The following is a 13,767-nucleotide window of genomic DNA, read 5'->3' on the forward strand; positions in this document are numbered from 1 at the left end:
AATCCTTAACCTCCTGGCCTCATTCTCAAAATCTTCACTGCTCTCTACTCAGTGCTCAACAAACTGTTCTTTTACAACAGCTGCCCAGTTACCAGCCAAGCGCCCTTCTTTCCTTCACTGCCAGCTGTAGGAGCAGAAGCGGATGAGGCAGGATTGCTGCACTGGGTTGGGAGGGCCTCGGACAGGCTTGCCTACCAGTGTTCCCTGTAAGCTGTGTGCTTGTGCAGTCTCTCAGGAGAAATCAGATGTCGCCAAGCTGATTAGCAGTGTGCCACAGGTAGGTTTTATTTCTACTGGTGGAGCATGTGGCCTTGAAGAAAATTATTGGGAACTGACTTGATGTTTTTTGTCATCACAAGGTTCACTTTCCTTGTGTATTAGAGCTGTTATCATACCCCTTGTCTGTTTTGTCTACTGAGGTTGTAAACTCTTCAGGTCAGGCACTATCTTACTAGTTCGTGCCTAGCACAATTATTGGTTGGCTCTTAGGCACTACTCTAATAAACGTGACTTATTTGACTTCAACCCTTGTACTCCACGTGGAGCAGAGGTCATCAAACAGGTCTCCTCCACTTCACTCTGTCATGGGCCAAAACTTCTATCTGGCTCCAGGAGTACCCCGGTGGTTATCCTTCAATCTCCACTTCTCCTATAAACATGACCAATTATAAATGTATTCATTATCTCTTTGCTTGATTACAACCTCTTCTTTTCTGGCCCTTCGGAATCCATATTGTTTTTGATAGAAACACACATTTCTCCCTTCTTCCCAAATTTATTTAAAACACAGCTACTCATATAATTTTTCCTCACCATTGACCTGCCCCATCTTTGAATCCACCGCATTTGAAATAATTTGATCTTGTTTTCAGTCATTAGGGTTATTTGGCTGAAGGGACAAGGAGACAGACATCATAGGCTCCTCTGCTCTTTTATAACAACATGACAAGCAGGCATTTTCAGAAATCCTGACAGCTAAATGACTCAAAGTCAACATTTCTGTGTATCGAAGCCAAAAGCAGGAGCCTAAAGACCTTCCGGGTCTAGCAATTTTCCAAACACGAAGCTCGGGAAAATAGTAAACAAAAAAAGATGAACAGAAACCATAAGGTAATATTAAAATTTGCCTTTTAAAAGCTATGTAGGCCAAAAATAGATTAAAAAGAAATTCTGCCCCATGCTTAGGAAGAGGAAAAAAAACTCAAATGTCTTTGGAATCTGGGGAGGAGAAATAATAATTTTCCAGTGCTTGCTTTTCTTTTTAATTAGAATACCTGCTCATGTGACCATGTCCGTTCTGAGCCGTCCTTTACACAAATGTCTAGCCTCAGCTCCGTCCCTGTGGCCCCATGCTTACTGTCCACACAGAGAGTGGCTGCCACGTTTCGAATCTGTGAAATCAAGCAGCAACATTTCACATTACACAGCAGGCTTCAGAATAGGGCTTAAGGATGTTTGACTGAGTCTTGGTTCAGTCAGAAACTAGAGATATTGGTTATGTATCATCAATGGGACTTTCTATGGGCAGAGAGTCTGAAGAGATTTTATCCAGAAAGTAACATATTCCTTCCTCTGCAACAGTATCTGAAAAATTTGGTAAAGAAACTCAGGTTACATTTTGTATTAGACTAGTTTTTGGCATAAGGGCTGGAATTAAAAAAAACAGATCCAGTTTGATTGTTTCTGCTGCCAACAAAGCAAGCTCAATCAAATGCATTCAGAGAAAAAACCCTTTTGCTAGAGCATTGATCAAAATTCTGGGTGGTATTTTTCTAATTGATGTAGATAAGGCCACATACTGGCATTTACTTTAAAGAACACTTAAATTTTCATTGAAAATATGTTTGGCAGTCTGAGCATCCCCTATCTGTTTATATGGATTCTGAGGGCAACGTGCACTGCAAGTTATCTGGAAAAGGAGAGTAACCCTGTGAGACCTAAGGTAACTTACTGTAAAGCAATAATTAGACCTGCATCTTCAGGATTGTATATGTGGCACTCATACTTATTCTTGGAAGACACAAAATACTGAAAAGCAATGTGGAGACTGCCAGAGATAAGGACAGAAGGTGTCAAGTTACTCTGTATTACATGCATGAGCCTCTTTGAGTTACTTAACTGAACTATCTTACACATTCAGTCCAAATTTGAACCTTTGGCTTTCCCTGTCAGATGCATGTATGTAAACTGAGAAATTTAAACTCACACAGTGTCACGTACAATTTACACTTTAAATGGCTATACAATGTGACACGCTTTCATGAACATCATAAATGGAGCGTGAATAGCACAATTAAAGGCACATGTTCGCAAATTTCTGTGAAAACTTTTGTAGACAGCAACGATTATTGCCACACAAAGGTAAGGGAATGGACACACGGTAACTTTCAAATGCTTCTTACATGCGTACACCAAAGCAGCACAGCCTTTCAATAGAAAATAAAGCATTATTATTGATTTGCTTATATGGGAGACAATGTAGTCGAGCCCCATGATCTAGGAACTTTTGAATTCTAATCCTGGGACTACCACTCATTTACTGCATGACCTTAAAGTAGACCAGTGACACTCAGACCTCAGTGATTCAGGAGCCAAAATAGCAGTCAATGGTATCCAAAAGAGCCACAATAGCATGAATTCATTGTTTCGTTTACTATAATACTGTATATACATATACAAACAGTGAGATGGAAAATATTTAGTTTGACACACACACAGGCTATCAAACTACTAAAATATTAATAAACATGAATTGCTAAAGTAAAATAGTCACAATTAACCACATTTTTAACTGCACTGTTAAACAATAGTAGAATACCATTTATTAATTATTGTTGAGGTTTTCTATGGTTTCAAATATGTTGATTTAAATTATAACACACTTACTTTTGCGCTGCTTGTGGTATCTGGCATGACTTGTGGCTCAGGACAGGCTTTGCGCTGCTGCCATCCCCCCAGCCTTTTACCCATTCCTGGCTCAGCAGGTTTCATGTGCCTGGATTTTTATATTGGATATGGAAGCCATTGTATATGTCCATTGTAGCTATTGGTACCAAATTTTGTGCTGGGGGCGGGGCATGTGAGGTTTCTAATGAAAGCTGAGGATGACCTTATTCTATGTGTCCTGCTTGTATGTCTTCGTCATGTTTGTAGATAGAGTTATAGATTTTTAGCTCTGTAGCTGTATTAGAAATGTTTTAGTGCTAAGATTCATGATAAAAGGTGTGATCACAACAACCCTGGCCAGGATGAATGGGCCACGAACAAAGGCTTAGAAGACCAAAAACATCTCACAAATGTGGGACTTCTCTCCTGCGATGCACCCAATGGTGATGGGCCACAATAGCCCACCCGGGTCAGGTGACTTTGGACTAAGCAACGGGCTGGAAATCAGATGCCCAGGCATCTATTCCACGTATTATGTCTATGGTCTGGGGTGAGTTGGCAAGCTCAAAAGCCAATGGCAGTTTGCCACAGCAGTCTACCTGAGTCAGGTAATCCTGACTCTCCAGTGCCTTATACAAAGAAGAAAGGACTTTTTCCCTCCACAGGAGAAAACTATACAGTGGGTTTAGTAGTGTCCATCTTGGTTCCAGTTCCTGTTCCATGTTCCAGCATGCTGGCTCCAGCTCACCAGATCTTCAGTTCTCCAGTAACTAAGACAATGTAACCTGGAATCATTCCCCTTATGGGGTGTACTTTCAGAAACTTTCAAGAATCAGCATAGAACATCACCGGCCTGCATCAACAACTGTAATTAAAGTATTACGTTAACAAGTTTTGTCTCTAACCCTGTTCTTTCCTTCTTTGTTAATAAATATTTAGATTCTGAGATGTGAAGGATTGGCAAGCATGTTGTTTTGGGTAAGATCCAACTATATATTGACCTGGGACTGTGGATGCCCAGAAGAATCTGTGTGGAGTTGGTGAAACAGGTTTTAAGAACCTCTCACCTGAGTAGGGGGCTGCTGATCTGGGCTGGTATAGCAGCTGGGGAATCTGCAGGTTTGCTTGTGTGGCATCTGGCTGGCCAGTGGGGCTGGCACAGGTACTTTTGTGGCTGATTGGATTTTGCCTTAGTGAGAAAGAAATCCCAGCTGGGGGCCGTAAGTGGCCCACTTTTAAGCAAAGATACCCTGGACTGATTGCCTTAGCTGTGCCCAGAAACCCTGTCATATTACAGCAGGAATGCCATTTCAGAGTTTGATGTGGTGTGGATGAGGGAGTGGGGAAGAGGAAAGCGTGGAGGTGTGGCAAGGGCTGGGGAGAGAGTGCTGTCTCTATAAGCAGTACACTGAGAAACCTGGGCATTTTTCAGACAGCAGTAGCTGCTGCCAGAAACACTCATTCCTGAGCCCGCAGCAGGACACAGGTTCCGCCAGTTCCCTGTTCCCCAGCCCAGTGGTGCCTGTGTGGACAGGCAGGAGTAGGGAGCCACCCCAGCACCAGCCTCCCTCCCCAGGTGCACACTGAGAGACAGGCTCCTGCTGGCCCTAAGCAGTTTGCCAGGGTGGTTCCTGGTCTGGGGGGAGGTGGGGAAGGGTAGGTGAGGTGGAAGCAGCAGTGGACCCAGGAGGAGGAGAAGGGGGTGCCCCCCTGAGCACAAACACCCTCAGCTGCCCCTAAGCCTGTCCCTGGCCAACAGGAAGGGGATGGTGCAGGCAGTGGTGTGTCTCCCCCCTGCCCAGTTGCCACTGAGTGCTCTATGCAGAGATGTGTGATTAACACTGATTTAAAAAAAACCCAAACATTAATTTATTTTGAGTTAATCACATATATTAACTGCAACTGACAGCCCTATTACAAGTTATTCTCACAGGAAATGCCTGAACAAATACTAAAGTATTATTACTTTGTCAACGACAGTTGGTTAATAACGTATTTAAAATCTTCATTAGTTAATAACTTAGATCATTTAATAATTAAATCTCACAGGGTTTTAATATTACATGCTGCAAAGAGCTGCAGGAGATGCACTAAACCACCACTTGTGGCTTGTGAACCATACAATTTCTCTGTTTCTTCCTCTGTAAACACGGGATGACAGTGAATCCCTTAGAGTAAGGTTGTGAGAGTTCATGATTGTACAGTGCTATATGAGCGCTATGTACAAATCTCGCTACATGAGTGCCACGTACAATTATTATTTATTTTCCAAGATGTCTACGAGGGAAACAGTTGTCTAGAGTTACTGTTATGTGGGACCACACTGAGAATCTAAGTTCAGGTTCTGAAGACTATTGATAACTCCACAGGTGGGCATGAGCTAAGCAGTACATTTAGCTTTGTAAGAGGATGGAGGAAATCTGTTTCTCAATTCGTGCAGACAGCCCCAGAGTAAGCTTTGAGAGACTCTTAATCAGTGGTGTTCAATGGCAATTCAAGGATTGCCACACTTGTAGTTGTTGTCCTTCCCTATTTGCCACAGTACACCCCCACTCTAACAATGCCTTCCTCCTCCCCTAGAGCCAGGCACCCCCAGTCCCCACTCACACTAACAATGCCCTCTCCTGCCTCCAAAGCCAGGCACCCTCCAGTCCCTCTACGCAAACTAAATGTGCTGACTCACCAGAGCTGCCGCCGCAGGAGCCATTGCCGCCATGCGCTTTGTCTCACCAAGCAGAGGGGCATGTACACAGAGTGGGAGGAGGGCACGCCATGTGTGTGGCTCTGAGGAGCTGCATTTAAAGCCTCCAAGACCTGCATGTAGCTCTAGAGCCCAGAATCACCACACCAGTGTCCCATTCGCCACAAGTGCCAAGTGGCGAACGTATTGGTCACTGGGGCTTTAAAGGGAGCTGTGTCTAACACAGAAGGCTGATTCATGCCTACACAATAATTTGATGGGAATAAAGAGAAAATGAGCAGAACTCATCCCGTTAGATCGGCTGTGATTTAAATTAGAACTAAATCTTTAAAATGAATTTAAAGAGAGCAAGATGACAACAGAGGATCTTGACTTCTCCAGGTCCCTTGTTGAGGAAGAGAAGGGAGGTATTAAGGCAGGTAAAGTTTAAGGCATCCCCATCTAGGGTCAGAAGTAGTCAACAGAATGTTAGCCATTAGTCAGAATCGTCATTAAAAAAAATTATAACTGACGTCTGAATTTACATGGTGGAAGGATGTGATTGTGGAGCCAGAGAAATTATTCTGTAATACATGGAAAAGAGTAGTTTCAATTATCACACAGTAATAACCACTACAGAAGAATTATACAAAAGCAAATTACTTCCACTTATGACAACTGCTTCCAAAAGCTGAGTTCATGGGAGACAGAGTCCACGTCTAAGTTCCTGGAAATTACAATACAGCATAAGAGCCTGTTTTTCAAAGTTGCTGAGCACCCATCTCGCCATTAAAGAGAACATGTGTGCTTGTATGTTCAGATATACAAACCCATCTTCAAAAATCTACTGTGTGAGTCTCGCAAACTTAGAAATGAAATCAACTTTTCCACGTTCACAGAGAACTGCATACACTGCAGAACTGCAGAATTGCCTGGGCAAAATGACCTGACTTGCAAATTGAATATGCAGCTGACAGAATCTTAGTGCTCAGTCCCTCAGACATTCTGCTCCTGAGGGGAAATCTGCATCATTGTGCATACACAGAATTCATGGCCTACAGATTTCTTTTCTTCCATGGAGAAAATATCTTCTGAGAGGGAAGCCACAAGAATGATCGCAAGGCAAGTTGATATGGGCTCCCAGAGCAGGCAGCGGAGACCTAAATTACCACCAGGGAGAAGAGTTAGGCAGTCATGCATATGATAGAGACACTCTGTCCCTCTCACTGATTACTGTCGCATATTCGCCATGGAAGGGCAGGATTTTGGGGTGTTCCTGAAGAGGTAGGAGTGGGGCAAGATCTAGCAAGATTAGGAAAACATTTTAATTTCAAATTTTTAAGGTGTTATAACTGAAGTAAAAGATTTCAAATATCATTTTGATAATTACCTCACCAGGGCCTCATTCAGACCCCCTCTAATGTGAACCATCCCACGTTTAGGTCAAATAAGAGTACCTGCCCAATTATCTGTTCCTCTCTTCGTGCTATATACTCAAAGCATAGACACCAACTAGAAGGGAGAGGCTATGAAACTAGTGTTAACAGTGTGATGCTGTATTTGGCGGACATTTTGGGATATTATAATGGCAATGAGCTATGCCAGATATGCCAAATAAGGTATTTGTAAAAATATTATAATCTGCCAAATACAATACTCTCATGTATACGTTTGTATCACCTTTGCATTTTGGATATAGATATACAAGTATGGCTGTATTACAAAACTTGCATTGACAACAAGAAGTCCTGTGGCACCTTATAGACTAACATATATTTAGGAGCATAAGCTTTCGTACGCAAAGACCCTCTTTGTCAGATGCACTAAAACGTGAACAGTGCTTCTGCATGATGCCCACAGACAGTTTGGTAATGGGTTTACCTAGCCTGCTTGATGGCCCATCATTTATTCAACTGACCCAGTGACAGAAGGCAAGGGCAACACCTTATGACGAATAAGGCACGTAGCAACAGGCCTGTGGACAGAACTATATGGCTTCCAGGCTACATGCTGGGCAGCTTGTGTTTGGGACAAAGGCAATAGAAGCCACATGGCCAAAGGAATACACAAGGCAGCTACATCTTCTCCATTTTGTGCTCAGCCCTGCTTCTTCCTCTGGATTCACCTTTCTAGAGATGAAACTCTGAACAAAGAACTGAATAACCCACCCAAGCCTGGCATGTGTTCAAGGGGGATTTTCAAGCCAGCAAACTCATCAGTACTGTTAGGAACCAGATGTACGGACTTTAGAGTCTTTTCATGTAAGTGACTGTTTTACCATTTATATGTCTCTTGTTCTTTCTTTGTTCTTTACGGCAAATCTTCAGTTTTAGGCACAAGAAGATTGGCTGGCAGCCCAGTAGTGTAAGATGCAGACCTTTTATGACTTGATATAAGGTTGAAATAAGAACATAAGAACAGCCATACTGGGTCAGACCATAGGTCCACCAAGCCCAGTATTCTGTCTTCTGACAGTGGCCAATGCCAGGTACCCCAAAGGGAATGAACAGAACAGGTAATCATCAAATGATCAATTCCCTATCGCCATTTCCAGCCCCTGGCAAACAGAGACTAGGAACACCCTCCATGCCCATCCTGTCTACTAGCCATTGATGAACTGATCCTCCATGAATTTATCCAGTTCTTTTTTAAACTCAACTATAGTCTTGGCCTTCACAACATCCTCCGGCAAGGAGGTCCACAGGTTAACTGTGTGTTGTGTGAAAAAATATTTGCTATTGTTTGTTTTAAACTTGCTACCTATTAATTTCATTTGGTGACCCCTAGTTCTTGTGTTGTGAGAAGGAGTAAACAATAATTTCTTATTTACTTTCTCCACACTAGTCATGATTTTGTATACCTCTGTCACGCACACCCCTTAATTGTCTTTTTTCCAAGCTAAAAAGTCCCAGTTTTATTAATTTCTCCTCATATGGCAGATGTTCCATACCCTTAACCATTTTTGTTGCCCTTTTCTGAACTTTTTCCAATTCCACTATATCCTTTTTGAGATGGGGCAACCACACTTGCACACAGTATTCCAGATGAAGCCATACCATGGATTTGTATAGAGGTAATATGACATTTTCTGTTTTATTATCTGCTCCTTTCTTAATGATTCCCAAAATTTTCTAAGCTTTTTTGATTGCCTCTGCACATTGTGTGGATGTCTTCAGAGAACTATCCACAATGACTCCAAGAACTCTTTCTTGAGTGATAACAGCTAAGTCAGATCTCATAATTTTATAGCTGTAGAGCCTTTGGAGTCCGAACATTTGTACATGTAAGCAGAGTTTTACAATAACTTCTCACTGTTTTGGACACGTGTCCTGACTGGGAGCCAGAGAACTGGAATGCAATACAAGGGGCTGTGTGATTTCTTTTTGACTTCTTGATAATGAGTGTGGGGGTGATGAGAAGCACAGTTGTGACTGGTTGGGGAGTCAAATATCAGTGTTACCCACCAGTGTTGAAAGTATCCGTTCTCCCATTTGCCACTTGCCTGGACCCTGGCCTGTCCAGTGAGGGCTGCTCCCAGGCACGCCTGGTCACAAACAATAAATACTTACTTAAATATTTCACTTAAAGACTCAGGCTAAGGCTATGCTGTGGTTTCTATTTCGGGAAACAGATGTATCCCAAAATAGAAATCCCATGACCAAACACTATGCTGAAAACAGCAGGACTATTTCAAGCATGGTATTTTATTCCTGCTACCCCTCATTGTGAGAGGGATAGCAGGAAGTCTGAAATAGGCATTTATTTCAAACTTCAATGCTGTGCAGCCAGCAGTGAGTTCAAAATAAGTTACCTTGAAATAACTTACATAATGTGTGCAATGCAAATTGTGTAAGTTATTTCAAGATAGGGCTACTAGCCCTAGTCTTATGGTATTAGAAGGGCCTTCTTATCTTATTCTCCTACATTTAAGGGAGAATCTCCTACATTCAAGCTGTCATATGCTCTTCTGGAGAGCATTTTAACTTTTCAAGTTTCCTCTAGCTCACTCATTGTTAGGACTTCCTACCTGTCCATATCTCGCTATTTCCGCTCCCTCTGCTTCTTCTTTCTACTAATGAAATGCTCTTCATCTTTTGTTTCTCTGTGCTCTGCATTATTCTAGGGGGTGGGGGGAGGGAACGACTCTCCCACCCATAGCTCATCTTTTCTTTGCCTCTACCTGCTCCTCCAGGCAGAGAGCACTATTTGTGGTGGGGGTCAGGGTTTGGAAATAAAAGTATTTCAATCAGGCTTATACTCCTGCTGTGTGGTACTTCTATGTGGCCTTTGTCATTGTTAGAAACTGAATGGAGCTGTTCAAACTGCTGTCAGAACGGCAGGGAATAAGATTCTTTTGCATAACAAGGTGAGGAAAGCAGGATGTCTCAGCCAGCATGAGGCTCTGTTACTGCTGTTTTTTACTTGATGAAGGAAGTATGCATCTGAGTCCCTCGTTTCCAGTAACAGGCTAATATGCATTTTTAAGTTACTGGACTTTGATTTAAAACTGCTGAAAAAATGGTTTTCAAAAAGATGTCCTCATTTGTGCATATGCAATTATTGAGTTGCTTCCTAAGTATACATGGGCAGGTTCTAATATTCATGCATACAAAAGATAGAATGCAAAGCCCATTTGTTCACCTCCAGTTTCTACTACCTGTACAAGTAACTGAATATGCTAAAAAGGCAAGCAATCAAGGGTTTTGTCTGGGCAAAAATGTAGCCACAGAAGTGAATGCCTGATTAGGGAGCCTTTAGAAATCTGGTCCTTAAAATCCGCCATGTTAAAATTTGTTATAATGGGAAGCACTGCTTACATCCAGCAAGCACTGCAAACTTTGTAATTTATGCCTGAATGTGCATCAAGATTCTGAAACACCATCACACTGCACTCTGGGGTATAAACACTAGTGAAGAGTACAAGAGGCTTCTGTGTAGTATAACCCCACAAAGTGTCCCTATGCTAGAAGAATAAAGGGAAGAAAACTGGGAGTTAGGGAATTTGCAGGCCCTGGCTTTTTCTGCTTCCCTTGCTGCCCCCGCTGCACCCAGGAAAAAGAAATATTGACCGAGAGGAACTTTTGCTGCTGTAGGCACCAGCTCCTTGTTCTTAACGGGGATATCTATCCATCAATAAAAGACCTGGAGCACAGCTGTGGTTGACCAAAATCAGCTGACTCAGACTCACAGGGCTTTGGCTGTAGGCCTCAATGGCACCAATTTGCTAATCTGCTGGGGACTGCTCAACCCACCAGTTCAGCCCCAGGCCCTGTCCACACGGCACTCCTTCCCTCAGGTTCCCACCCCCTGCCCTGCTTCTCCCTTCCCTTTCCAGACTGTGCTCCACCCTTGCTCCTTCCCCCCAGCAGTTCCCATATGCTGTGGAACACCTGATTGCAAGAGGTGCTGGGAGGAAGTGGGGTGATCAGCACCCACCATTTTTTCCCCAGGGTGCTTCAATCCTGGAACACCTAAGGAGCTATGCCTACAATGGGGTACAAACTGCAGTGTAGATATTTGAGCTGGAGCCACGGTTCTGAGACCCTAAGATAGAAACAATTACAAGGCTCCGAATTTACTGTAATACCCTGAGTGTCCAGGCCATTAAAAGCAGTTACTAGCTCCTCATGGGCCTACTGAGAGTCTGAGGTTTTCCTTGACCAGCTAACAAGTTAAAGCTACAACCTGCCATGTCCAAACTGGGGTTTTAACCATTATTAGTTTAACACTTGTTAACAAGACACCTCTTTGTAGATGATACTTAGGAAGAACTTCATGAGCAGGAGGAGTCTTGGAACACTGAACACAACTGGGTGAATATTTATTCTTACTGATTAGTTGTGAAGGCAACCCATGAAATCTTCTCCATGAGGGTGTCTGTGACCATGCACTAGTGATCACTTTGCCTGGCGGCATTACAAGACAGAGGGCATCATCTATAATTGTTTATCATTAAGACCCAGGCTGCTCAAAAACAGAGGGTGACAGACAACAGATATTATACATTGTGTAATATGCAGCTGCCATTACTAATGGAACCAAATCTTCCTGACAAAACTTTCTTAAATGGTGAAGGGATTTAGAAACTCAGAATACCAGGAAAGCCAAATGGATCTGTACTCTCATATCCTCTACGGAGATTTAAAAATCTTTTCTGAAATGCTTTCTTCCCATTTGGTAAATTTAGAATTGATAATGTGCAAAACCACCATCTCTTACACTTAAAAACACGACAAGATTAATGAGTGGGTAGTCACATATTAAATTCCTTTATCTGTTTGAAAAACATGAAAACTTATTTCCCTTTGAGGAAATTTGCATTGATTTACACCAAAAACGACGCTGCTGAGATAAAGAGAACTTCCAGTGCAAATGTAGTGACTATTCTCATCCCTCTGCCACCTATGTCAGTCCTATGTACTAGATTTGTCAGTTTTTATTGCTATTTTTTCTTTTTTTGGTCCTCAGTACTTATAAATGTCACTCTGTACTGGAAATGAGATTGATCTGATGAAGTGGGTCTGTCCCACAAAAGCTCATCACTGAATAAATCATTTTATAGTCTTTAAAGTGCTACATTTCTGCTGTTTTGTTTTGCTTTAGATTATTTAACGGTGTTACCAAACCAATATCGCTTGTAGACATTGAAAGCAATGCTCAGTTTTCAGCTCTCAGGAGTTTCACTTGAGGCAGAGTAAAATCCTGGTTTCACTCAAGTCAATGGCAGAGCTCCCAGTGACCTCACCAGAGCCATGATTTCACCTAAAATACTCAAGTGTTCCTGATGAAGGCAAATGTTGTGAGTCAGAACGGGAGTCTTCCTAAGGCAAGTTCTGTGCATTGAAGGTCACAAAAATATCTATTGCAAAATTAAAAAAAATACTCAAGATCTTCTGAATATGTAACGTCAATCTAAAAACAACTCTATAAGGTACTATGGAATATCCATTTAATAACATTTAATAACTGTAAATGCATCTCTAGGATTCAGGAAGGAATGGAAATAAAGTTCTCAGATGAAGTGTTCATATTATCTCCAGTACATGAAATGAACTGCAAATCCTGTCAGAACTGCTCAATTTAATCATCTGCTCAACTGACGTATTGCCCTTTAATAGCAAAGATGGTGCCCTGACTCTGTTATTAGGGTAACGGCAATACAATACGGCACCATAAGAGGCTTCCAATTGCTACCAATTTACAGAATGCTTTTCACACAAAGTGGTTTAGTGCCCTGAATTCAAAAATGCCCTAGAGAACATTAGCAGCATTCGCTTGGGTGCAAAAATGGGAATGTCACTTTTCACCCTCTGCCTTTAAAGTAAGCAGTACTTACAGTGGATTTACTGCACTTTTTAGTGTGAGAGTGCAATACCTCCTTAAATAATCTTTCAGACATCAGCATCTACAGCGTGAATGCCTAGCAACGAGCCTCCTTTCATATTAACTGACAGGCAGTAACTTAAAAGCTTCTGTTCTTTGTGTGAAACATAAAGAGAAAAAGGCCAAGTTCAAAGAAGTCAAACATGGTCCAAATGGAACAGAGAAAGCAGGGGACTGTAGATCACAGGTTGACGCTAACTTTAATGAAAGAATTTGAGTGGTATGGAAACTGTGCAGTACACATTAATGGACAGGGGGCAGGAAGCAAATGTTATATTGCTTTTGTGCAAAGTATATATGACAAACTGATGGGCTGAGATTGACACAAAATCATTAAGGACATGAAGATGACATCTAAAAAGACATCTGTCTCTCCGTCAGAGCAAAGTGAGTTTGTTCTTTAACTTGGAAGCTTTTTCACACAAGTTATTTGGCTTAATTGCAGAATGCTTCACTTCTGCTACTTTCCATCACTGTTGTAAAGTGGCTCTATCAAATTCATGAATTCTCAGTGGGGGCCAGAAAGGAGTGGATTCAAGCCCCACTACTTAGCATGAGGACAATGTCAGAGATACTTCCTGAATATTGACGAAGTGCTATAGCAGAAGAGAGACAAAACTTAGCATTTATGTTTTGGATCAGGAAAAGAGATGATTTTCCCCGAGGACACTGGTTCCTGGGGACCGTGAGGCATTTCAGGGGGTCCGGGAAAGAAAAAGATAAATAAAAATGATCATAGAAATTAAGTTTTAAATAAACTGCAAAGTTACATTCAATTATTGTTTTAAAATTAAGTATCTTCCAATAACATTACTAAT

General features: G+C 42.0%; 1 protein-coding gene across 1 annotated transcript in view; it reads right to left on the reverse strand.

The window, feature by feature from the left end:
• GALNTL6 (polypeptide N-acetylgalactosaminyltransferase like 6) overlaps nucleotides 1-13,767 on the reverse strand; it is a 910,287-nt gene that overhangs the window by 28,587 nt on the left and 867,933 nt on the right. The window contains exon 10 of the mRNA XM_074991866.1: nucleotides 1,275-1,391. Coding sequence (XP_074847967.1) covers nucleotides 1,275-1,391 — 117 coding nt within the window. The remainder of the gene's footprint in view (nucleotides 1-1,274; nucleotides 1,392-13,767) is intronic.

The sequence above is a fragment of the Carettochelys insculpta genome, chromosome 4, assembly GCF_033958435.1.
Source record: "Carettochelys insculpta isolate YL-2023 chromosome 4, ASM3395843v1, whole genome shotgun sequence".
In the NCBI taxonomy this organism is placed as follows: Eukaryota; Metazoa; Chordata; order Testudines; family Carettochelyidae; genus Carettochelys; species Carettochelys insculpta.